Genomic DNA, 23,127 nt, shown 5'->3' with positions numbered 1-23,127 from the left:
AAATACGGTTGATATGGTCTCTCTCTTTTTTTTGACAGAGCGACCTCTAGTGTTTCAGTGGAAAGAATCCCATGTAGAGAATTTTTTGGAATCTATTTAGGACAGTCCAGTTTCCTAGAGAAATTATGTTAAAAAACTTCCCTGTAGAATACCATAAAAATATATCAATTTCACTAATCGAAAAAAAGCACTAGTTTGTATATTATTTCTATTTTGATTCTAACAAAAATCATGTTTGTTATTAATTCTTAAATGAAATGCTCCATTGATGCTCATAATCGGGTAGCCAAGTTTGAAAGAAATCTGAGCATTCTGACTGGAATTTATGATGTATCTGTTTATAAAATTTTAAAAATGTTTTATTATCCATATATAAAATTTTAAGAAATTTTTGTACACTATAGCTTCTTTTCCTATAAATTCTTTTTAATGTTATATTCTTGTTATATAATTTCTTCTCAATTTTGTTTTCTAATAACGAAGATGTGGGTTGTCAGTGGAATTCATCTTGCTAAAGAGCATAGTAAATTTTTCACGCATAAAGACTTGAGTTTCTAAAATATAAATTCTCAAATGTAAGATCTTCCGAAAAAATAAAGGTGCCTAAAAAATGCAATATAAGCAGCACAAGCAAAAATATAGTTGATTAAGGCAGAATGTCGACATGTCTCTCGGCTACAAAATTCCTTGCTAATCTTAAAATATAATTCTCTCCGTGCATGTTTCCCTGACGATGCGTCTTGTTGCTCATTTCATCGTCTCTCGAGTGAATTCGCGCACGTGCGAAAACTCCGCGCGATTTTTCGCGATATTATCTTGGCGCGTTGTTTAAGATAAAGCGCGTTAGTCCGATCTCCGTGCGAACATCCTCCATATTTCTATTCTTCTGTTACGTAACGTCGCACGCATCACGAACGTGCGTGTGTCATCGTCGTCGTCGTCGTCGTCGTCGTCGTCGTCAAAAGTCGGATATAATGCCAGAATGCACGTACGTAACGGTGGAAGAAATGATTATTAAGACACGGACGCGAATACGAAATAAAGGAAACCGCATATATCTGCCAAAATAATTGAAATGCCGCAGATGGCTTAATTAATTTGTATTAATGAACTCGTCCCGAATGCCGTAACCGTTCGGCTCCGTCATCGGAGATTCGCGTTGTCCTTTCTATTCGCTGCCACACGCGCGTCTCGGTGTACTCGCGTTTTCTAATTCTCGCCGAGTCGTCCGTCCGAAATTTCACCCGAGGACGCATCGGCGGATCGCCGGCATGGGTGAAATTCGGTATAGATCCTCGATCGTCGCAATTGGAAATCTTGCCTGTCACGGTGCTTTCCATTTCTAACGATCGTGGCTGCGACCGGAGACCCGTCGTTACGGCGTTCCGTGAACCACGAAAAGCGATTTCTATTTTTCCTCGTCGTGCGCGTTTCTCGACCGTCTCGTCCGTCGATCGTCGATCGTGCGAGCGCGTATTGACGTATCTGCGCCAATACACGCCGTTTATCTCGCCAGATGATCGCGACGATATCGAAAATGCCGAACTTATCTCCGTCGGTGACGGATCGCGCCTGTCGCCTGCCAGTACTTCGGAGCCGGGCGTAATTGAAGTTCGAAGAACGATCGGCTTTGCGGAATCACGCGAGCGCGATTATTCGGTCATGAGAAGAAGAAATTGTCAACGCGCGAAATTCTCTGCGCGTGTTGTCGCGTCTTGGTGGATAAATACGTAAGCAAGCAAGAAGCAGAGTTTCCCGAGGGAAATTTTTAAAAGAAAAATTTTCTAAAGAAAAGTGCATTTGTCGCATTCAACTTGCGTTCTGGAGTTGGATGTGAAGGTGAATTTTTCTGTCGCGTATCGCTCTTTCTCGCTTCCTCCGCACTCGCTCGCTCGATGGGATGTGATATCTTGAGAGGCAGTTCGTTTTATGTAGTTCCACTGCAGACTGAGAGAATTTCACAGATAAACTTCAGTGCGCAGATACTGAATTGATAAATTCCAATAAGAACACGGAAATTATCTCTTTCTCTCTCTCTCTCTCTCTCTCTCTTTCTCTCTCGCAGGCAATGTGATAAAATTAATAACAACAACGGTGATACATCTGTCGCCGATCGGCTACTCGACTGGAAGAAACGACGACGGCCGGGAGCTATTAACGATCAGACACGAGCCAAACCACAGGCGAAGTTGATCAGACCTGTTTCGCCGCACTCCGCTGGAACGTGCGCGCGTGCACGTGATTTACGCGCATGAATAAAGTTCACCTGCCGACAGGTACGTCTGTATGGGCGCCTGCCGGGCAGGTTCGCTGAAGTCTACACTCCACATGGCCACCACACTGCGATGTGCCCGTTGAATTTGGCGACCTGTGTAATGCGATATGCCGAGGCTCGGCTTTCTGTCACCACAAGAGATAAATCGTGTCTCATACAGTGTTTGCTCTTATCCAGATGAGATTATATAAATGCTCATCCGGATGAAGTTCGGGCTTACTAATTTATTTTTGTCTAAATAATATAAATATGTATCATCTGCACACTGAGGGAAGAAAAATTGGTTTGGGTTAACAAGACACCGGTAACCGCAATGAATGGTTTGTTGTATATAATGTAGGATATAATTGTAGGTTAGGTCATTCTGAATAAAAAGATCTTTTACCATTTTGCAAATAAATAGTCAAATTTTCAAGTTATCAGTTAAAGAAGCTTCTAAATGTGGTCATTTTCAATCATTAATAATTTAATAATTATCGCGATTTTTGCAAAATGACAAATGGTAAACTTTTCTTCTGAGTTTGATCTGATTAATCTTCGTTTCCAAAAGATCCCGCGGATACCATATATATCACGACGTTGCTATTTTCCTTTTTATTAAAAATTGCGAAGTTGAAGAAAGGTTTCGTTGGGTTAACAAGACATCGGTAACCGCAACGAATGGTTTGTTAACGTGGGACAGCAAATGACTCCGTTATGGTAACGAATGATTTGTTACTTATGATTTGTTGCCAACAATTTTATAATGAGAACAAATGGTATTATTAAGTTAATCCAATGAATCATAAATTTTTTATTTGTTGACGATATAGAATACGAGTAAAGGTTAGAAATTGTGTATAAGCAAATCAGTTGTATCGATTCTTCATCACCAACGTATAATGTATAGCAAAATATATAAAATACTTGATGAAAGCACACGTACGTGCTACACTAGCGCGTATCATGATTACCAGATAATTCAAATGTAGCTCCATTACGTCTAATCAAACATTTAGTAGAGATGGGTTAACAAAATAATAATTCTGTGTGCGTGTTTTGCAGGAATTCGGGGAAAGAAATAGAGCAACGCATTATTGCATCAATTTTTATTTTTAGCACGATACATTATATGAAATTAATAAATTATTAGATGAGGTTAAGGAGGATATACATACAAAGGCTCGTACTGTAAACATACTTTTATTAATAAAAAAGTCTGTGAAAGTAGTTCATAGCTTAAGAAAGCTTATAAATCACTTTAAGAGCTTTCATCTACAGGGTGTCCGGAATATTTTGAAAACAAAAAATTGTAAAGATTGATCAGATGAAATTGAGAAGGAAAGTCACATACCATTTTGCAAATAATCGCAATAGTTATTAAGTTATTAATGATTGATAATGACCACATCTAGAGGCTCTTTTAATTGATAACTTGAAAACTTGCACTTATTTGCAAAATAGTAAAGCACTTTTTTGTCCAGAATGACCTAATCTATAATTATATGACAGCTATTGTATCTAGCGATAGATATGAATATGTTGAACTTTGAAACCTGAATCTTGAACCTGTCGCTAGCCGCGATAGCCGCCATATAATTGTATGTTAAATCATTCTGAACGAAAAAGTTCTTTACCATTTTGCAAATAAGTACACAAATTTTCAAGTTATCAATTAAAAAGCTTCTAAATGTGGTCATTTTCAATTATTAATAACTTAACAATTATTACGATTTTTGCAAAATGGTACATGACTTTTCTTCTCAATTCGATCTGATTAATCTTCGTTTCCAAAAGACCCTGTATATTACGACGTTGCTCTTCTTTTTCTTAAAAGTTATACATCAAACAAATATATATAATTTGCATCTGCAGCTATGTATATTTGTTAAAGTTACAAATAACGAAAAATGATGTATCGCGATAACTGTTTGTTTTGTTCCCCGTACAATTATCAAACAGTAAACGTTAATTTGTTGTGTGACAATAGAAATTTTTTTCTCAGTGAATGTTTGTGTATGTATACGCATCTTAAATTAGAAAAATAGTTATTTTTATGTGCGAATTATCTAAGATGACACTCACAGATGATTTTGTGTACATTGCTGAATTTAGTCAACGTTGTGCGAAATAGTGAAATATTTTTTTCTGCGTCGCAAACGTTAGTACGTACTGCACGCATCAAACGGCATTGAGACTGAGATTCATTGATAATTAGGACAAAGTGCGAAGAGGAATTTACATATTTCATCTGATCTTTATTTAGCTAATTCTGAAATTATCTAAGCACAACGCTGCTTTCATACAATTGCGCTAAATGTTGCATCAACGAGCGTGGCTAGTATCGGGTCGGGAAAAGCAAAAATGCGCAATGCTAAGCGTGAAACTCATGAAAAAGCACCGTGAAATTGCTAGAGAAAGAAGCTCGAAGAGTATCGTTGACTGAAAAATTGCTGAATCTCCAGCGCGAAGAAACACACCGTGTGTGAATAATTAATATCCGTTATCGGTAGGCACGCATAAACATCTGCGAAGTCGACTGCGAGATTTCCGGAAAAAGAACGCGAGAAGTCCTTCGGCTATTAAAAGTGTCAGATGTTACGCTTCGACGTCCGTCTGTTGCGTAAAGTCGCACGTCATGATTATTAATTTAATAACAAACATCCCGCTGTAAACGTTGGAGGGAACAAACGGATGAAACAAACCATGAAAGAAGGAGGGCGTACTAGGTGGCAACGACGGGACGCCGTGCGTTCGGGACCTGCATCTTATTTTCGTTCCGAAGAGAGAAAAATATCGAGAGCGCGGTAGTCGCTAGAAACACCGGAGAACCGAACCCGGGTCTTTCTCTTGCCGGGCGATTGCTCTAAAACCACTGAGCTACCTGACGCTCCACGCTCACGACATTCTCCTCTCCCTAGATAACGTTAAGAGATGTCGTTCGGAAGCGACATCTCTAGTGCTATCTCGAGCGCACGGCGACTACAGGGAGAGGCATTGTTACTTGTACCTAGTGGTACAAGCTGGTGGTCTCTCAAAGTCAAAGATTGCTATCCTTTAAGACCTGCTGTCCATATATGCGCGTTTTGTGTAGACATCTGAAAATCTTATTGATGTTCCTCGAATTCTGTCGAGGAATCGGCGAGCCTGTCACAGGACTCGACTCCGGTATGCTTCTTGTGATTCGAATGAAGTAGGCGATCTTTATAGTTTCACGTTTAAAATTATCGCAGCGCGTGTTGCAGGAGTCCTAATTCTGTAGAAATTTATTTAAAAAGGACTGTTATTAGGAATGTAGTTTGGAGGATTTTTTTTCTCAAAAACTGATTTACTTAAACAAGATAATGAGGGAATACCTTAATCAAAATATTTTCCCTCGTTTTCTACAACTTTTTCTCATTTTTCTGGCAAAAGATGGATGGATGGTTCGTAGCGATAAAAAGATTCTCCTTTTTGTTTGACGATCAACGAAATGCAAACGTTCAACCGGTTCGCAATGACATTTTCCGATAATTGATGTGAAACTCATTTTCCTTCTTTACCATATTTTTCCCATATCATATGAACATTTAGTGATTGTCATACGATCAACATTTAATATTCTGGCGAGTTCTGAAGTGGATTGTGTTGGATTTCCGTCCAATAATGTTTGCAAGTCTGCATTTTCAAGCTTTTTTGCTCGTCCCGAACGATCTTTGTCGTTAACATTGGAATCAAACTTTTAAATCGTCTAAACCAATATTCACATGTCTTAATTGATGGAGAAACATCGCCATAAGTTTCTATCAGAATTTTATGACCTCCAGCCACCGTTTCCTTCTGATTAAGAACCAAAAGCAACACATGTCGAAAATGCTTTTCAAGAAGCTCTATTTTTAAGATGGTATTAATACGACTTTTACCACGTCTATTATTAGTGAAATATCATGGATTAATTTTAAAGCATTAAGAAACAATAGCTATGATTGAGTGTCTTCGACAAAACTGACATTAGTGCCTCTTACAAAATTCTCAAAACTAAATCACACTCTTAATACATTACGGACAACTATCTTTATTGAATATCTTTTAATTGTAAAGAAATTTATTCACCCAAAAAAGTAATTTCAGAACAAACGGAATCATTTAAATTTTAGAGGATTTTATATACATTGTATAACCTCAAAAAGATTCCTCTAAGATTAAGAGGAAAATATTATAAACACATTATTCTTAAAGTTAGGGGAATTATATGTTATATGTATAATGCAAATATTATTGATTTTAATATAATATAATAAATTTCTTCTTATGCATAGATTACTTAATCTTTTTTAAGAGGATTATTATTTATTCTTATTGTACTTTATTCTTACTGGTTATACTAATTAATTTGTAAAAATTATTATAATATGTAGCAGAAAATAATATATATATATGTAAATGTACTTCTGGTTCCAGTTTTACAATAAGTAGGCCCGAATGAAATAAGATCATCATAAGAAACAAATTTTCAATCAGTTTTGTTATGGATTTCATAGCTACAAAGATCTTCATCATAAGTAATTGTATGAAATATAGTTAAAAGAAAGAATGTATTATTCAACTTCTTGAAATAGATTATAAACTGTATTATTGTATTATTGTAAATGTAGATTGTAAACTGACCAAATATGGGTAAATTATCTTCGTTATATGTTACAGCAACACGTATACCTTTTTTGAAAAGCGTTCCAAATATTCTGACCTATGAGCATATGGTAATTTTTTCGTTCATGTCTGGAGGTAGAGCATGACTGAACAAAAGAAGTCGACATTCAAATCTACATATTCCTCTTTATATAAGAGGAAAATTAATTGGTATAAGAGAAAATCCTCTTGAAATAAAAGGAAAACAGAATAATATATAATAAATTTTAGATGAATGGTTCATTTTAATCGTTTTATCGAGAGAGGAATTCTTTTTCTGTACAAGGCTCCGCTTAGAATATGAGACTATGGGAAAAGTCACTTTACAAATAGAATATTTCTTTTTGGGTATTCAGAGGGGATGAATATTACATCTATCATTATCAAATAGATTTTAATTTGTAGAAATTTATTTAAAATTAACGCAATCCGACTTTTCGCATTTCGTACAGCAATCAGCCGATCTCATTACTCTCCGGATAAGTAGATTTTATTTTGTGTATGTGGGAGTGAAAAAGTAAGTAATAGATAATTATTTACGAACAGGAAGAGGAAAACTTTTTAGTTATTAGGTGTACAATTTTGCTTCCGCCGTTTTTTTCCCGAAATTTGAGGCTTTATTGTAAAAAACTGGTTATACATTTATGATTCAAAGTATTGTCCATCGCTGGCCACTATTTTCTCCCATCTTTCGGGCAGCGTACGAATCCCACGTTGAAAAAACTGGTCATCTTTTGAAGCGATCCACGAATCGATCCAATTTCTTACTTCTTCATAAAAATCGGAAGTACTGGTCAACCCGTGTGGCCAGGCCGTGTGCCATTGATCGAAACAAGTGATAGTCAGAAGGAGCAACGTCTGGAGAATACGGCGGGTGAGACTTCCCATTTCAACGTTTCCAAGTATGTCTTGACCACTTTCACAACATGGGGTCGAGCATTGTCATGCTGCAAAATCATTTTATCGTGTCTCTCGTTGTATTGCGGCTGTTTGTCTTTCAATGCTCGGCTCAAACGCATTAATTGCGTTCGATAACGATCGCCTGTGATTGTTTCGGTCGGTTTTAACAGCTCATAATACACTACGCCGAGCTGGTCCCACCAAATACAGAGCATGACCTTGGAGCCATGAATACTTGGTTTGGTCGTCGACGTGGAAGCATGGCCGGGATATCCCCATGATTTTCTGCGCTCGGGGTTATCGTAATGAACCCATTTTTCGTCCCCAGTCACAATGCGATGCAGAAATCCCTTCCGTTTTTGCCTTTCAAGCAACTGTTCACAAGCAAACAAACGCCGTTCAACATCTCTCGGTTTCAACTCGTACGGCACCCAATTTCCTTGCTTCTGAATCATTCCCATGTCTTTGAGGCGTTTTGAAATTGCTTGTTGTCACTCCCAATGATCGTGCCAATTCTTCTTGACTTTGACACGAGTTTTCATTAAATAATGCTTCCAATTCTGCATCTTCGAAAACCTTCTCTCTTCCACCACTATGGCGGTCTTCGACGTGAAAATCACCGTTCTTGAAGCGTTGAAACCACTCATGACACGTTCTTTCACTAATAGCGGCCTCACTATAATAATAAATATTTGAGAGCATTCGATGAACCTCAGCTGCAGATTTCTTCATATTGAAGCAGAAAATTAAAATCTCCCGCAAATGACGAGAATTTGGCTCGTAAACTGACATTTTCAATCGAGAATAACTTTATGATGCAGACACAAATCGACTAATGTTTCTATGGGGTTATGTTGACAGATACCCAAGTTTATTGCATGACATCTATGATCTATTTATTTCGACTACTACTTACCGCTAAAGCCATCTATGGGAAAACGGCGGAAGGAAAGTTGTACACCTAATACATAATAAGAAGAAATAAAGCAGCGTGCGTATGAGAGAGAGAGAGAGAGAGAGATTTCCTCATAACTTGGTTTTAGAATCCAAAGCGGATGTGTAATCGCAGCTCTCGAGATACACACCGTCGAAATCTGCGAGTTTAATTTCACGACGATCGATAAGGAAATATATATAGAACGACTAACATCGGCAGATATTGAGCCGTTGTGACTTGCAAAAAAAACTCTGCCACGTTCTCTAACGTAGCTCGACTTTATCTCACGTCTCATCGGCGAAGTCGAAGGATCGTCGGTCGAGACGTTTCAAAAAGCGGAACATCTCCGGAATCGGGCAAAAATTAATCCCTTTCGACGAGCGGGCGCTTTGAGATCTTCTACTCGATCTCGAAATTAAGCGAGATGTTTCTCCGATGATGTAACCGACTGTTCCAGTTATCAAATCGGCTGATTCAGGATATGGTGTAATAGCCTTAATTGCGACCGGCCATCGATTGGCATAGTTCGTCATATCGTATCTCGCGATTCCGATCGTGATTCCGCCGTCGGCTCGAGCGTCGGAGCTTCGACTTCTCTCGGATCGATAAGGAAACGACGACCGCTAATCGCGAGATGTGCTCGCTGCGTCCCTCAAAAGTGTGCAAACAGCCGAGTGCGGTTAGAGCGCGGAGCGAGGCCGCGCTGATAAATGTTATTGTCCCGGCTCGATCTGCGGTTCGGTCTGGGTATCAGCTTCCGGAATACTTAGTCAGATTTGTGTCCTGCCGCTGACACAGTTCCTTACCCGCTAAGGCGGAGAGCAAGCGAGTTTCCGCGGAGAGACAAGCACAACGCTGCCAGGATCCGGCGGCTCCTATTTATCCGCGCTTTTCAGGCCGACGCACGTCGGTCGGTACCATTATTATTATTATTATTATTCCCGCACATTTTACGTTATTACACCGTTAACGCGAAGGTCTGCCTTACGCCGCGGCCCGTAATCGCCGCATCGAGGACGGACCGTTACGTTTAAGGTCGCGATCTTCTTGAGGAAGGATTGCGTATCCTCGAGGCGAAGTTCTCCAATCGCTCGCGGATCATTACGGCTGATGGGCGATTCTTCATGAAAACCGAGCGAATATCTGTGCAAACGGACACTCAGAAGAGAGAAATCGAAATTTATGTTCCGTGTCTCGAATCCGTCTTCCTTCAGCGAGGAGAATCGTCGCTCTCTTCCGGTTTCTATTTTTTCTTTTTTTTCCCGACGAGACGAATGAAGCAGATAACAGGGGATAGAACCATAGCACCGCAGAAAGATAACACCAACCGCGATGGATTTGATGTGTAGACGTATATAATTGTGTCCTTTAGAATAATTTTATACTTGTGCGCATGCGCGCGCGTGCGCTCTTTAATTTGTTTAAGTACACCACTCGTCTTGCTACGTCCGAAGTGTCTCGGTTTTCCTGTTTCGTCAGCTGATTTGTGGTCCAGGATGATCGCATTTGCTCCGGGTTTTTCCGGTCTCTGTGTCTCAATTCTTGAAGTCTGATAAACGACTTGACGAGAAATCTGAACGTGAACTTTATGCTTTCCTCGGCGATTTGTATTCAGATCGATACGAACTGTTGCGATTAGCATCGATAATAGTAATATTGACTTTTCAAACACTTGTCTCTCTATTCTTCTCATCAAATTACTTATTTTATTATTATTATTTTCAGTAATATATATTTATATATTTCATATAATTTTTATTTCATTTTTCATTATTGTTTACTTACTTTACAAGTCTTTGCAAATTAATGGTTCACATTTCGAGCATTTAATTTAATTTGTTCTTTTTTTATTAATTTAATTTATCAATCTAAAGAGAAAACAGCGTATTTTGTGTTTTACCTGGCTTTTAGTTGCACATCATTGTATAAAAACACTGAATCAAAACTTTAGAGGTTCACATTTTTTTATAAACGCATTAAAAAATTTTTATGTGAAACTCACTTGTTTTTCCCACGCTTTTTTTTCGTGAAATCTAAAATTACCTTTCTCTTCCGATATATTGGAATTTGGAAGTTGGATTTCTTATTTTCTGATTGAAGATAAGTGCAAACTTGAATTTATGCCATAATCAATGAGTCTCCTCGGGATGAAGAAATAAGAAATAAAACAAATAAAAAATTAAACTTAAATGAGTTGTATGTTGTTCTGAAATATTGATTTATAAGGAATCGCGTAAGCATTTTTTGAATTTAAAACGGTTCGATAAAGTGGTTGCTTCTAGAATATTCTCAGCGTAATTAATCTATAAAAATTTAATGATTAAGAATTTAAGAATTTAATGATTTACTGATTAATTTAATGATTAATTTAATGATGACAATTAATTTAATGATGACAATTTAACTGATTAAGAAATTGTTGGAGATGAAATATCACACAAATATTTTCTTCTAATTTTGACATTGTCTAGCAATATTTATTTAATTACGTTAACATCAATTACGCTCACGAGCGGCTCATTAAGAAATACTAATTAAAGATTGAATATTTCTAGAAAGAATTAATAAAATTTCTACTTAATTAGCGATAAACACACGCACGAAATATTTGATAAAGTTGTCGATGGGACATACATTTATTGAATATAAATTTATGCAGATGCGAAAAAATTATTCATTGGATGTTTTCCTATTCAAAAATTTCCCGATCGAAAAGATTTTTATTACGTATATTGATGTTTAAGAAAACAAAGAATTATTACGATATTATCTTTTACATTTTTCCTTCGATGTTTTTATGTGTTAAGTAATATTAATAGAATAGAAGTACTTAAGGAACTACAATTACATTAATTAATTACAATAAATTAATACAATTAAATTAAGATAAAACGTTACAGATTTTTGTGGCCATTGTAGATCTTTCGTTTAACATTTAAAAATTATTAGTTCTATGATATTCTTCAAGTCAATCTTCGAGAACAGTTCTCTCGTTCATATAATATTAAATAATTTCATAACATGGTAATCACTTTGCCAGAGAATTATTCAGTCTAACATTATGGCGAATTCAAAAAGAACGGTCTGACTCGCTTCTTTAATGTGATGCCAAAAAATGCATCGTATTATTCTTACGATCTTCTTTTGGCATAAAAAGAATTTAAGCGTAGTGAAAACCCATCAAATAGTTTACAAATTATTAAAAAAATGCTTCTTTCTCTAATTTGAAAGTTGAATATCTCAATTATAGGACGAACACATTTTATATGAATATATGGAATTATTTTCATCGAATTTACATGCCTCTCTGAAAAAAATGTCTTTCTCTCTCCTGTGTATTGAAAATGTCTCTCATCTTTATATAACAGTGTTGCTTCAAAAAGTTATATTTTTAGTAAATATTGCTACAACAATTGCTGTAGACATTGCTGCAAATATTGCGCTATGTGCGATACACGCTGTTATCTTTCTCTTTTTACTACTCACACATCTATGGTTTATTCTACATCATATCTACAAGATGCTACGAGATAGAAAACAATGATAAAAATCGATTAAATAGATTAATCGACTAATTCTATAATATATTTATAGAATCAAAAAGTTTTCTCGTAAGATTTTAATCATTCTTCTTGAATTAATGTAAGAAGTAAGATCTTTTTTGCGCTTAGGTTCGTTTCATCTCACATCCTGCTACATGGGAAATTAACATATCATTTGGTGACATTACTATTATTTAATAACATTAATATACATGTATAATCTCGTTTAGGAATGTATTGATACAAATAACAACTTCAGATTGACCGATTATTACTTTAATATTACATTAATTAATCATTCTCTTAATTGTGTAAAAGAGTGGAGATTATGCATAAGCATTTTAAAACTTAAAATTCTAAAACAAATTTAATTCTTAATTATTAAAATACATTTTAATTATCATTAATTATTATTAAAATTAATTATTATTAATTAATTAATATAATTATTAAATAGTAATTATTTTAAATATTAATTATTAAATAATATAATTAATTATTATTAAAATATATTACACCCCTCCCATTTAAATCGAAGAAATCCTCAATCCTGTTTGAAAAGATTTAGACATTCTGTGTCAAATTACATATCCACCAGCTCCTGAAATACTTGATACAGGTTGTCCTAAAACTATTATATAATATTTAAACAACATATTCTGGTTTGTAATTAGTGTTTTAAAAATTTTAATACAAAAATGTCAAGATATATTGGTCTTGGAATTACAAGTGATTAAATTGGAACGATATCATATAAATTTCGCACTTTCAGATCCATAAATGGATAATTTCCAATTAGCTGCTACTGATTTTCACAGGCTGATTGATTTCGATTTCTTAAAATATTATATCCACTATAGCGGTCAACAAATGGAAAATTTTATTAACGCCATTTTTTCATTGCACAAGAAATATTTAATTTCTTATTTTCATCAAAAAATTTAGTGATTAGTTGATTACTTTACTTGAAAGAATTACTATGTATTCACTTTTCTTGATATAATTAAATTTATGTATTTTTATTATTTCAATTCAATTTGACGAATTCCTTTATTTTTTCTGTAATATCATGATATTTATATTTTCTAATGAAATAAAATATTGAATCACTCCAAGAAATATAAATGTTATATCTCTCATTTCCCGATTAATTAAAAATATACAATTTTACTGGTCAAGTGTGTAAAGCTTTTGAGAAAATGTTAACTTTCAAAATAAAACGGAAGATTTTAAGGAAAATTTTAATTCACATAAATCACTAGATTTAATAATTTATTTTAAACGATACGATCAATTATATTAACCGTTAATGAACCATTAAATTTGAAATTTGAACAATACGTAAGTTGACATTTCTCTCTACTAATCAATTTGTTAAAATAAATGAGTCGCTCTAATGCACTGTAATACCTTAAGAAATCAAATAAAAATACACATATTAACACAATGTACTTAGCTTAAAAAATAACACTTTCTGTAAGAATTTGAACACACACATAGTTGTGGAATATTAAATATTATAAAATACTTATATCTAGTATTTTTTACATACTTTACAATTCTGGAAATAATCGCTTACAATCAATCTTATCAAATTACATTAAAATAGTCATTTCAATCGCCGAACATATTTCGAAGCCTAAAACCGCCTGTCACACTTTTTTGTCTATTTCACACATGCACGATTCGCGAGGGGCACTCAAACGTTTTTTAGTGAGAGACGAACCCATCTTTATAGAGACACTCTGTACATTCTTTGTATTGTTCACCGACTAATTATATCTTCATTGCGCACTCGATGCAACAGTTAAGCAAACCACATCTTATACGAATACTTTCCTTTCGCTTTACAGTGACGGACACCCAAAACGGACCCGACCAAGAGCAAGAGAATGAAACGCAGAGCGATGCTGCGTCGCCGTCATCGAGTGTGAGTATTCACATTTGATCAGTGCGCAATACAGCGTATGTTAATATAGAGGATGTCCTATTTTAAATGCTCCAGGCAAACATCTCGAAAAATATGGAAGATACGGAAAAATGTTTCAGACAAAGGTTGTATGGTTTCAAGGAGGACATAAAACAACTATATCAGTTTATTTATTTACAGAGGCGGCATTTTCGAGATATTCACTGATCATTACTTTTCTTAAATAGAAACCCCAATTCGTATTACATCATCTTTTTCTATCAATTAATTTGAATAATTTTTGTCTGAAACATTTTTGTATTTACCTAATATTTTTTGAGATATTTAAGGAAAACTTGGTAACTTTTTCAATATTTAACATACGATATCTCGCTAACTATTTGTCGGAAGAAAAAATAATACTAGAATTTTTTCCTCTATTTGATCTCAAGAATATCTCATTATATGCCCTTATAATGCCCTAATGTTTGTTAACTTATCGACTTTTGGAAATTTCAAAATCATAAAATTAACAAAAATCAATATGCTATTGTAAGCAATATATTTTTGAGACTAAATAGAGTGAAAAAGTCTAGTACCATTTTTTCTGTCGACAACAAGTTAGCAAGATGTAAGTTAAATATTTAAAAAGTTGTTTTCTAATATCTAAAAAATATCTAAAAAAATATTAGATAAATAAAAAAATGTTTCAGACAAAAGTTGTTCAAATTAATTGGTGGAAAAAGATGATATAATAAAAAATTGGAATTTCCATTTAAGAAAAGTAACGATCAGTAAATATCTCGAAAGTGGTGTTATTTGTAAATAAACTGATATAGTTGTTTTATGTCCCTCTTAAAACTATGTAACTTTTGTCTGAAATATTTTTCCGTATCTTCCATATTTTTTTAGATATTTACCTGAGGCACTTAAAATGGGACACCCTGTATATATCAACATAGTCCGTACAATTAAAGAAAAAATACCGCGTGCCCAACTAATACTGTTTTCCTAAAAACAGATTGAACTGGTGGAGAGCGCGCGCCCATGCTCGACATGTCCGTCGATGCTCTCGAATTCTCGCGAGCTGAATCACCAACGCGAGCACAATTCACCTCGCAGCACGGACTGCAGCGGCGAGGAAGACTATAGTTGCGGCAAATGCAACAAAGTCCTAGTACCATCCAACGACGAGCGGCCAGTTCATCGGACACTGTCGCCCAACAGTTGCACAGACTCTGAAGGAGGCAGCAGCGGCTCGGACAGACCAGCGGCAAGTGTCCGAGACGAGTACAACAGCAACGAGCTGGCTAGCGGTAACTCGCCAGAGTCGCTCGAGCGGCAGGAAGCGTCACCTAGCGGCCGCACGACGAACAAACGAAAGTGTCCGGACAGCGAGGTAGACGAGACGGAGAGTCAAAGGAGGGACAGCAAGATTCTTCTGAACAACTTCAAGATGGTGATCAGGTTGGACGAGGGCTTCACTTGCCCGGTCTGCGGGCGGCAGGACTTCGCGACAAGCGCGTTGCTGCAAACTCACCTGGAGTGCCTCCACCCGGAGTTCCCAGCCAAGTGCGAGGTCTGCAACCTTACGTTCAAGAACCATCGTACGCTGAATCTGCACCGCAGCATGAAGCACTTCAGCGAGAATACAACTGGCACGAACAGTCGGGGCGCGCGCAACTACGTGGACGGCTTCAACGATTGCACGTTCGTCGACTTCTCGTCCACTAAGTTCCCGACGATCGCGCGGGCGGTGTGCGAGCGGGAACCGCATCGGCCAGCTTCAGGTGAGGCCAACAAGTTCCAGTGCATGAAGTGCCTCCGCGCGTTCCCATGCAGCCAAGCTCACCTGGCCCACGAGGAGGAATGCAAAGGTCCATATGAGAACAAAAGGACCAATAATGACAACAATAACAATAATAACATCAGCACCAATAATAACCTCGACACGGACCTGGATCTTGCGAGTCCACCGGCGGACGACCTGAAAGTCAAGCGCGAGACCTTCTTCGCGACTTTGGACCTGCAGAACAACTCGACGGCGCACGAGGTACTGAAAGAGCGCAAAGAACGTGTAAAAGAGCCTACAACGAACGACGTGAAAGAGCCGAAGGACCTGGCGGATATCCAGAGCATCATTCTGACCGTCGCCAACAACGCGCCCATGTCGTTCCCGCGCTCCGACGCGAGTACGCCGGAGAACAACGTCAAGTTCAACCCGAGCGTCGGCTCTTCCGGCTCGTCGGGCACTTGCTCGTCCGAATACACTGAGGAGGAAGGTCATGAGTCCTTCGCCGCGGAATTTCGCAAAATGAAGCTGAAGGGCGAGTTCCCTTGCAAGTTGTGTACGGAGGTGCTGCGCAACTTGCGAGCGCTCAAGGGCCACAATCGCGTGCACATCAAGCATGCTGGCGATTACGGCTTGCCGTATCCTTGCAACATGTGCTCCTACACCAGTACTGACAAGACGACGCTGCAGAGGCACGTAAGGTCTCACAACGGCGACCGGCCGTTCGAGTGCTCGCTCTGCAACTACGCTTTCACCACTAAAGCGAACTGCGAGAGGCACGTAAAGAAGACGCACAATATGTGCAGCAAGGAGGACATTCAAAACGCGCTCATCTACCACCCGAACGAGGACTCGACCAACGACAACGTCGTCGGCAGGAGCTCGCCCCGAGCCAACCGGGAGGACGCACGGAAGACGTTGGTTTACCCGAGCGAACACGAAGAGGCTGTTTTCCAACACCACCAACAACAGCCTTACACGACGGACTGCAGAAATCCAGGTCCATCCGCATTAGCGGTGACGACGCGCTCTGACAAGCCGGAACCCCTGAATCTCGTGAAGAAGGACACCCCGGACCTGATCATGCTGCAACTGCCGCTGATGAACGTCAATTGCTCGCGAGCGGACGAAGACGCTGAGTCGAGATCGTCGGATGGCAGCGTATCTCTAGTCAGTGATACCAGGCCAGACCAAAGAATTCAAGCTAGTCCGATGAATCTGTCGAAGCCGTCCACGAGCGGCGCTCACTTTGTACCAGCCGCGAGTGGGTCCGAAGATAGTCCGCTAGACTTGTCTATGGACGTATTAGACTTGAGCAAGAAACGCAAGCGGGAGGGTGAGGCATCTGGCTCTTCTAGCGCAGAGGACTTGCAGCATAGCAGCAGGCAGAGAGAGATGTACAATGTCACCAGCCACGCGTTGTTCCTCACGCATGCTCTTATGAGCAACGCCGCCGCCGCGCAGAACTCCGTGCCGACGTCACTCGAAAGCTTCTACGCCAACACTCGTTCCCTCATTTACCGTAACTTGGGCACTTTGACAGCCGGCGCGGTCGGCGCCAGCATGATACCGCCGTACTTACTCAACCCGCAAATGCTAAACCACGGGTTGGCGGTGAACGGCAGCAAATTGCAAAGGGACCTGGTGCGAGGCCTGCAGCTGACCGGCGGTGGCACCATGGTGGACCACTCTTTGCCTAGCACGAGTTACGCGGTGCATTCTCAGGTGAGCGGCAACACTGGCACTCCGCAGCCCCCGAGCGAGCCGAACGGGTACCCGAGTCCGAATGCACAGGTCGCAGCCACTCAACAGCAGTCGACGACTTCGCGTCAATTAACACGACGAGCCGAGAACGTGCCGTCCAACAACTCGGTGAAGATGGTGCTAAAAGACGGCATATTGGTGCCCAAGCAGAAGCAACGCAGATACCGCACCGAGCGACCGTTCTTCTGCGCAATTTGCTATGCGCGTTTCACCCTGAGGAGCAACATGGACCGACACGTGAAGCAGCAGCATCCTCAGCGTTGGTGCCAAAAGAAGGCCCGTGGAGGCCACTCAGCCAGAGGTAGACCTCCTGCGAATCACGCAGCTAACATGTCTGTACAGAATCCGGACGTCGTTCCGGAAGACGTTGGCTCGCCGAGCCCGCAGGTGGCTCAGTTGAACGCGAACACGCCGCGCACCGAGTCGCCGATGACCTCGACGGAGCACAGCCGGCACTCCATCTCCGACCAAGTGAAATACGCGATTCTGGCGCAGCAGTTGAAAGCCAGCAAGATGGATGACAACGACTCGGAACAGGAGATGGTGATAGACGAGGGCTCGGCCGACCGGGAGCCGCAGGAGTCGCAAGCTCAGCAAGAACCCAACGCGAGCTTGTTGAGGGGCCAGTTGGAGGGCAACGAAGGTGTCAAAGACGTTGTCGTGAAAATGGAGGCAGAGGAATCTGTGGAAGGCACATTGGATGAGTCTCACAGTGAGCAGATCACACCCTCTGACGTCGATAAGATCAAGAAGGAGGAACTGCCGACCGTGGACAGCAAAGAGACATATAGCGAAGACGCGATGAAGACGCAAACCACTGGAGGCGAACAGGGCAAACTGGAAGACGGCACAGCAGACTTGGCGAGCGTGTCGAAGCTCCTGGACAACGCTTCGCAACAATATCAACAATTTAAGCCGCAGTACTTAAGCGATGAGGAGGGTTTGATGGCCTCGACCAGCGATTACAACAATTCGGGCAGCGAGAAATCGGATTCGCTTAATTCGCTCAACTCTGAGGCTTCATCGAGCAAGAAGAGAAAGAAGAAGAAAAAGTCCGCTTACTCGATGGCGCCAAACAGGGTGATCTGCCCGTATTGCCAACGCCCGTTTCCGTGGACTTCATCGCTGAGACGGCATATTCTCACACACACAGGCCAGAAGCCATACCAATGCAATCACTGTTCACATCACTTCACCACCAAATCCAACTGCGACCGTCACTTACTGAGGAAGCACAAGACGAAGGCGAACAAGACTCGCCGTGTTCGAAATTCCACGTCGCCGGAGGTCGAGCAGGTAGTCGTCAATAGCAACAGCAACACGTTCACAACGAGGAACGTGCCCGAGAGACCGTATAAATGCAACCAGTGCCCGAGCTCGACGTTCTCCACGTTGGGCAACCTCAAGAAACATCGCTCAACGAAGCACGCGCTTCGCAAGACCAAGTCGAGGTCGGACACGCCGTCTAGCGACCAACAGAACAGCCCGCCGCAGTCGTCCGCGCAGAACGACCAAAGCGACTACGAGAGTCGGTCGTCTAGTGTCTCCGAGAACACTGACAATTCTCCGTCCGCCACAAAGTCGAACCCTACCACGTCTCCGTCGATAAATCACGAAACCACCAGGTCCCGTAAGTCATCCCCGACACCGGTCGATGTGCCCTTCAAATGTCACCTGTGCGACAGCTGCTTCACAGAGCGCCAAGATTGTCTGGAGCATATCAAGGTGAATCACAAGCGTTCATATGAGATGTTAGTGGCCAAGGGCGCATTGGACATGGACATAGACGCGTCTGAGGACCAAATGCTAGCTCAACAACATTCCAGCGACGGTGAAGGGAAAGGCGGTCGTTTCCACGACTATAGTAACAGAAAGGTAACTATTACGGGGAAAAAGGAGAGGGGATAAATATATTGGCTCAAACTGATCACGACTTTTGTGAATTTATTTACATGCCACTTTCCAGATCTAATTGTATTTACATATTTTTCTCACAGTGACTATTCTCAATGACTGCAATTAATAATACTTATTATTTTCAATGACTGTAATCAATAATAATCACTATTTTCGATGACTGCAGTTGATAGTAGTCAATGACTATTTTAAATGACTATTAATAATAGAATTAATTAATAATAGCTATATATATATTTTTTTTTAATAATTATAATTAATAATAGTCATTGTTTTCAATGACTACAATTGATATTAGTCATTATTTTCACTGATTTTAATTGATAATAGTCATTAACTATCTTCAACGATACTACTTAATAATAGTCACTATTAATAATATTATATAATAATATTATAATATTATATATAATAATAGTCAATATTATTTTCCATGCAATAAACAATAGTCATTGACTATTTTCAATAACAGTAACCAATAACAGTCGAATTTCCATTTTTAAGAACACTGAATTCTACGAGTTTGAAGCCAACAAAGTGATAAGTTGTTAATTGTCCGCCGTTATGCTCCTATTTAGACGGCATTTCAGAAGAAAGTGTCAGTTGCACATGGACCAACTAACTCTCAATTTCCGCAGGTTGTATGTGCATTCTGCATGAGACGATTCTGGTCCGCGGAGGACCTTAGGCGGCACATGAGAACCCACACTGGCGAGAGGCCCTTCCAATGCGACATCTGCTGCAGGAAGTTCACCTTAAAGCACAGCATGCTGCGTCACCGCAAGAAGCACGAGTCCGTCGACTCGTCCATGTACATAGCTAATAGCGGCGACGAGGAAAACCCGCCTACGCAGCCACCGACGATAACCCCGAGGAGCCAACAACATTCGCCGGTACCAACCAATACCAGCAGACCCCGAACTCAAGACAGAATCTCCCTGCCGACTGTCGCGGCAGTCGCGACCGCGGATGCGGCGCCCTGCGCGCTTATGCGGTACAATCACTACGATAATATGGCCACTTTGACCGGCAGAATGGCGAACGATGGCTCCCAAAACGCTGCGCACCCTCCCCTTCGCTCCACGCCTCCGCCCGCGGAGGCGTCGGGCGAAAGTGGCGAGAATGATCTGATCTCCGACTTGCTGGGGATACGCGAAAAGGGTCTACTCGACAAGGTTCTTCTCAGCACGGCGGACGACGCGGCGAAATTGTTGGGTGTCAATCGTAACGAGTGATAAACGGTCAGCCGGAGGCGTAGACTGCCGAATAGCGGACATTTCCGAGCCTGAACGCGGGCTGCTAATGTACTATGAACAGAATGTACTATGAAAGGAGCAACGACGAAGGCTATGAATCTACCGGACGATGAGAAATGGCGAGGGTGAATACGAAATTATTCGCAGTGTATTCCGAAAAAAAGTTTATTAGAACAATATCAACCTTCCCCCTGTGTGTCATTATGTTATTTATTAATCATGTTATCATGTTATCAATCAAAATTAATATTTATGTTACTATAATGTGTTATTAAATTAAAAGATTGTGCACTCTATTTAGAAAAACGGGGAGGGATTTTTTATTCCTCGGAGGACCCCTCTAAGAGAAGGCAAGATCATGAGAAGTAAGTTCTTTTAAACGGTTAGAACTGCTGAAACGACAAAAGAGAGGTTAAGCAAAATCGAATCCGATAGACACTCCTGTGCGTATTCCTCAGAGAAAAATGTTTTGAACTGAGAGATGAACAATTCACTCATTCATTGCTTGTAACAATGAACGACACTCGTTGTAGTGGAAATGCACGATAAGCTGAAACTTGCAACTTGAGTAGACGTAGAAGATTGTTGTTAAAAGTTGCTATTTTGTAGCGTGACAATGTTCAAAGTGTGTCAAATGCACATTTATGTTTGAATGATTCGAAAATACATTAAAAGCCAGAAGACAAAAAAAAAACAAAAGATCACAAAAAAAAAGTTCATAAACAGTGAGACCTGCTACACGGCAACGTTAATCCCGATTAGTAACTACCGTAGTTAGTGCAATCTCGAATCCGATTAGAGATATTTTTAGATCTAAAGGAATATACCAATCGGATCAAAGAATTCACTAACTACGGTTGTTACTAATCTGGATTAACGTTGCCGTGTAAACGTAATTAGTTTTCGTCTTTCAACCTAAGATTTAAGACATTTTTTGTAAGGGTATATGAACATTTGCAGCAAGATTTAAAAGATGATGACTTAGTAAATTCTCCAATGTTGTTTTAATAAATATTGAATCTGTATAATCTCACAAAAAAATATATTAGGTTAAGTTAGGTTAAAATACGTTGAGAAAATAACTATTTATACACTGTTGCTTTACTTTTAATCCAAAGCAAATCTGCGACTCTTTAAGAATCTTTGAACGAACCGAGTATGAATGATAATCTGAAGGTGTAAAAGTTCTTTTTCTTTTCTCAATGCGTAGCATCGATCATTGATAGACCATGTCAATCGGTATTGAGTAATTCTGAATCTGAATGATGATAAATCTCAGATAATGATGACAGATGTATAGGTTGCTTAATAAGGCCCTCGCATGAAATCGAGAAAGTCAATGCGTTGCTCTCGTACAAAATCGGAAAGATCGACGAAGCCAAGGCTGTGAAGGCTGTGGACATCTCGATACTTGGACACTCGGTGTCCCGATTGTCTCAGCAACAGTACGAGCATGAGCAGTCTTCTAGCTTTATCTCGAGTTGCGAATCAGTTTGAGCTTATCGTATTTTACTGCAGCGACTTCTGTTCATTATTTCTCGTCTTTTTCGAGACAATATACTTCAGATAAAGACTTACAAGAGAGAATGGTGTACAAGTGGCTTGTTCATCGACATAAAACTTCTCTATGACGGTGCACAGAGAAACCTAGATCAATATGGATCGGATGAGTCGTGAAGCTCAAGAGCGTAACTACTCCGGTCAGAACTATAACGTTGATTCAACGTTGACTTGACGTTGAAATGATCGATGAACCGTTGAGTCAACGTCGTGGTTCTGACTGGATACGTTGAGAAATGATGATCCGCAAATTCGGAATTAACGCTGTTCTAATAAATTTCCCAGTTATAAGTAATTGCTCACACCCTCTCGTGCGCAAAAGTAGAGAAGTAAAATCGGGCGTGAGGCATCCTTGAATCGTGAGCAGTCGAGCCGTTAGCTCGGATTCACTGAGCCTCCGCGTTTCTTCAAGGTTCACGATCGTGCCTTATGTACTTTATCTATGTTTATCACACGTGCGTGCGTGCGTTAAAGCGTCGCAGCGGCACTTCGGCGAGGCCCTCGTTGCGACACGAAGTTGCACTTCGTTGAGAATCACACCAAGCGCCGCGTGCACTCGTCATGATGGAAAATAGGTGAAGGAAAGGTCGATCAGGATTCATCTCAGGAACTTGTCCTCATCGGAGAC

The 23,127-nt window shown here is 39.8% G+C and overlaps 1 protein-coding gene across 1 annotated transcript in view; it reads left to right on the top strand.

Annotated features, from left to right (window-relative positions):
- LOC105180668 (ras-responsive element-binding protein 1) overlaps nt 1–22,584 on the top strand; it is a 28,372-nt gene extending 5,788 nt beyond the window's left edge. The window contains 4 exon segments of the mRNA XM_025301003.1: nt 14,155–14,231; nt 15,232–19,641; nt 20,322–20,873; nt 20,875–22,584. Of these exon segments, the coding sequence (XP_025156788.1) occupies nt 14,155–14,231; nt 15,232–19,641; nt 20,322–20,873; nt 20,875–21,012 (5,177 nt within the window). The 3' untranslated portion in view covers nt 21,013–22,584.
- Nucleotides 22,585–23,127: the final 543 nt, after the last annotated feature.

Source organism: Harpegnathos saltator, unplaced genomic scaffold, assembly GCF_003227715.2.
Source record: "Harpegnathos saltator strain DR-91 unplaced genomic scaffold, Hsal_v8.6 scaffold111, whole genome shotgun sequence".
NCBI lineage: Eukaryota > Metazoa > Arthropoda > Insecta > Hymenoptera > Formicidae > Harpegnathos > Harpegnathos saltator.
The sequence above is the reverse complement of the archived record's forward strand: the minus strand, read 5'-3'. Positions and strand labels throughout refer to the sequence as shown.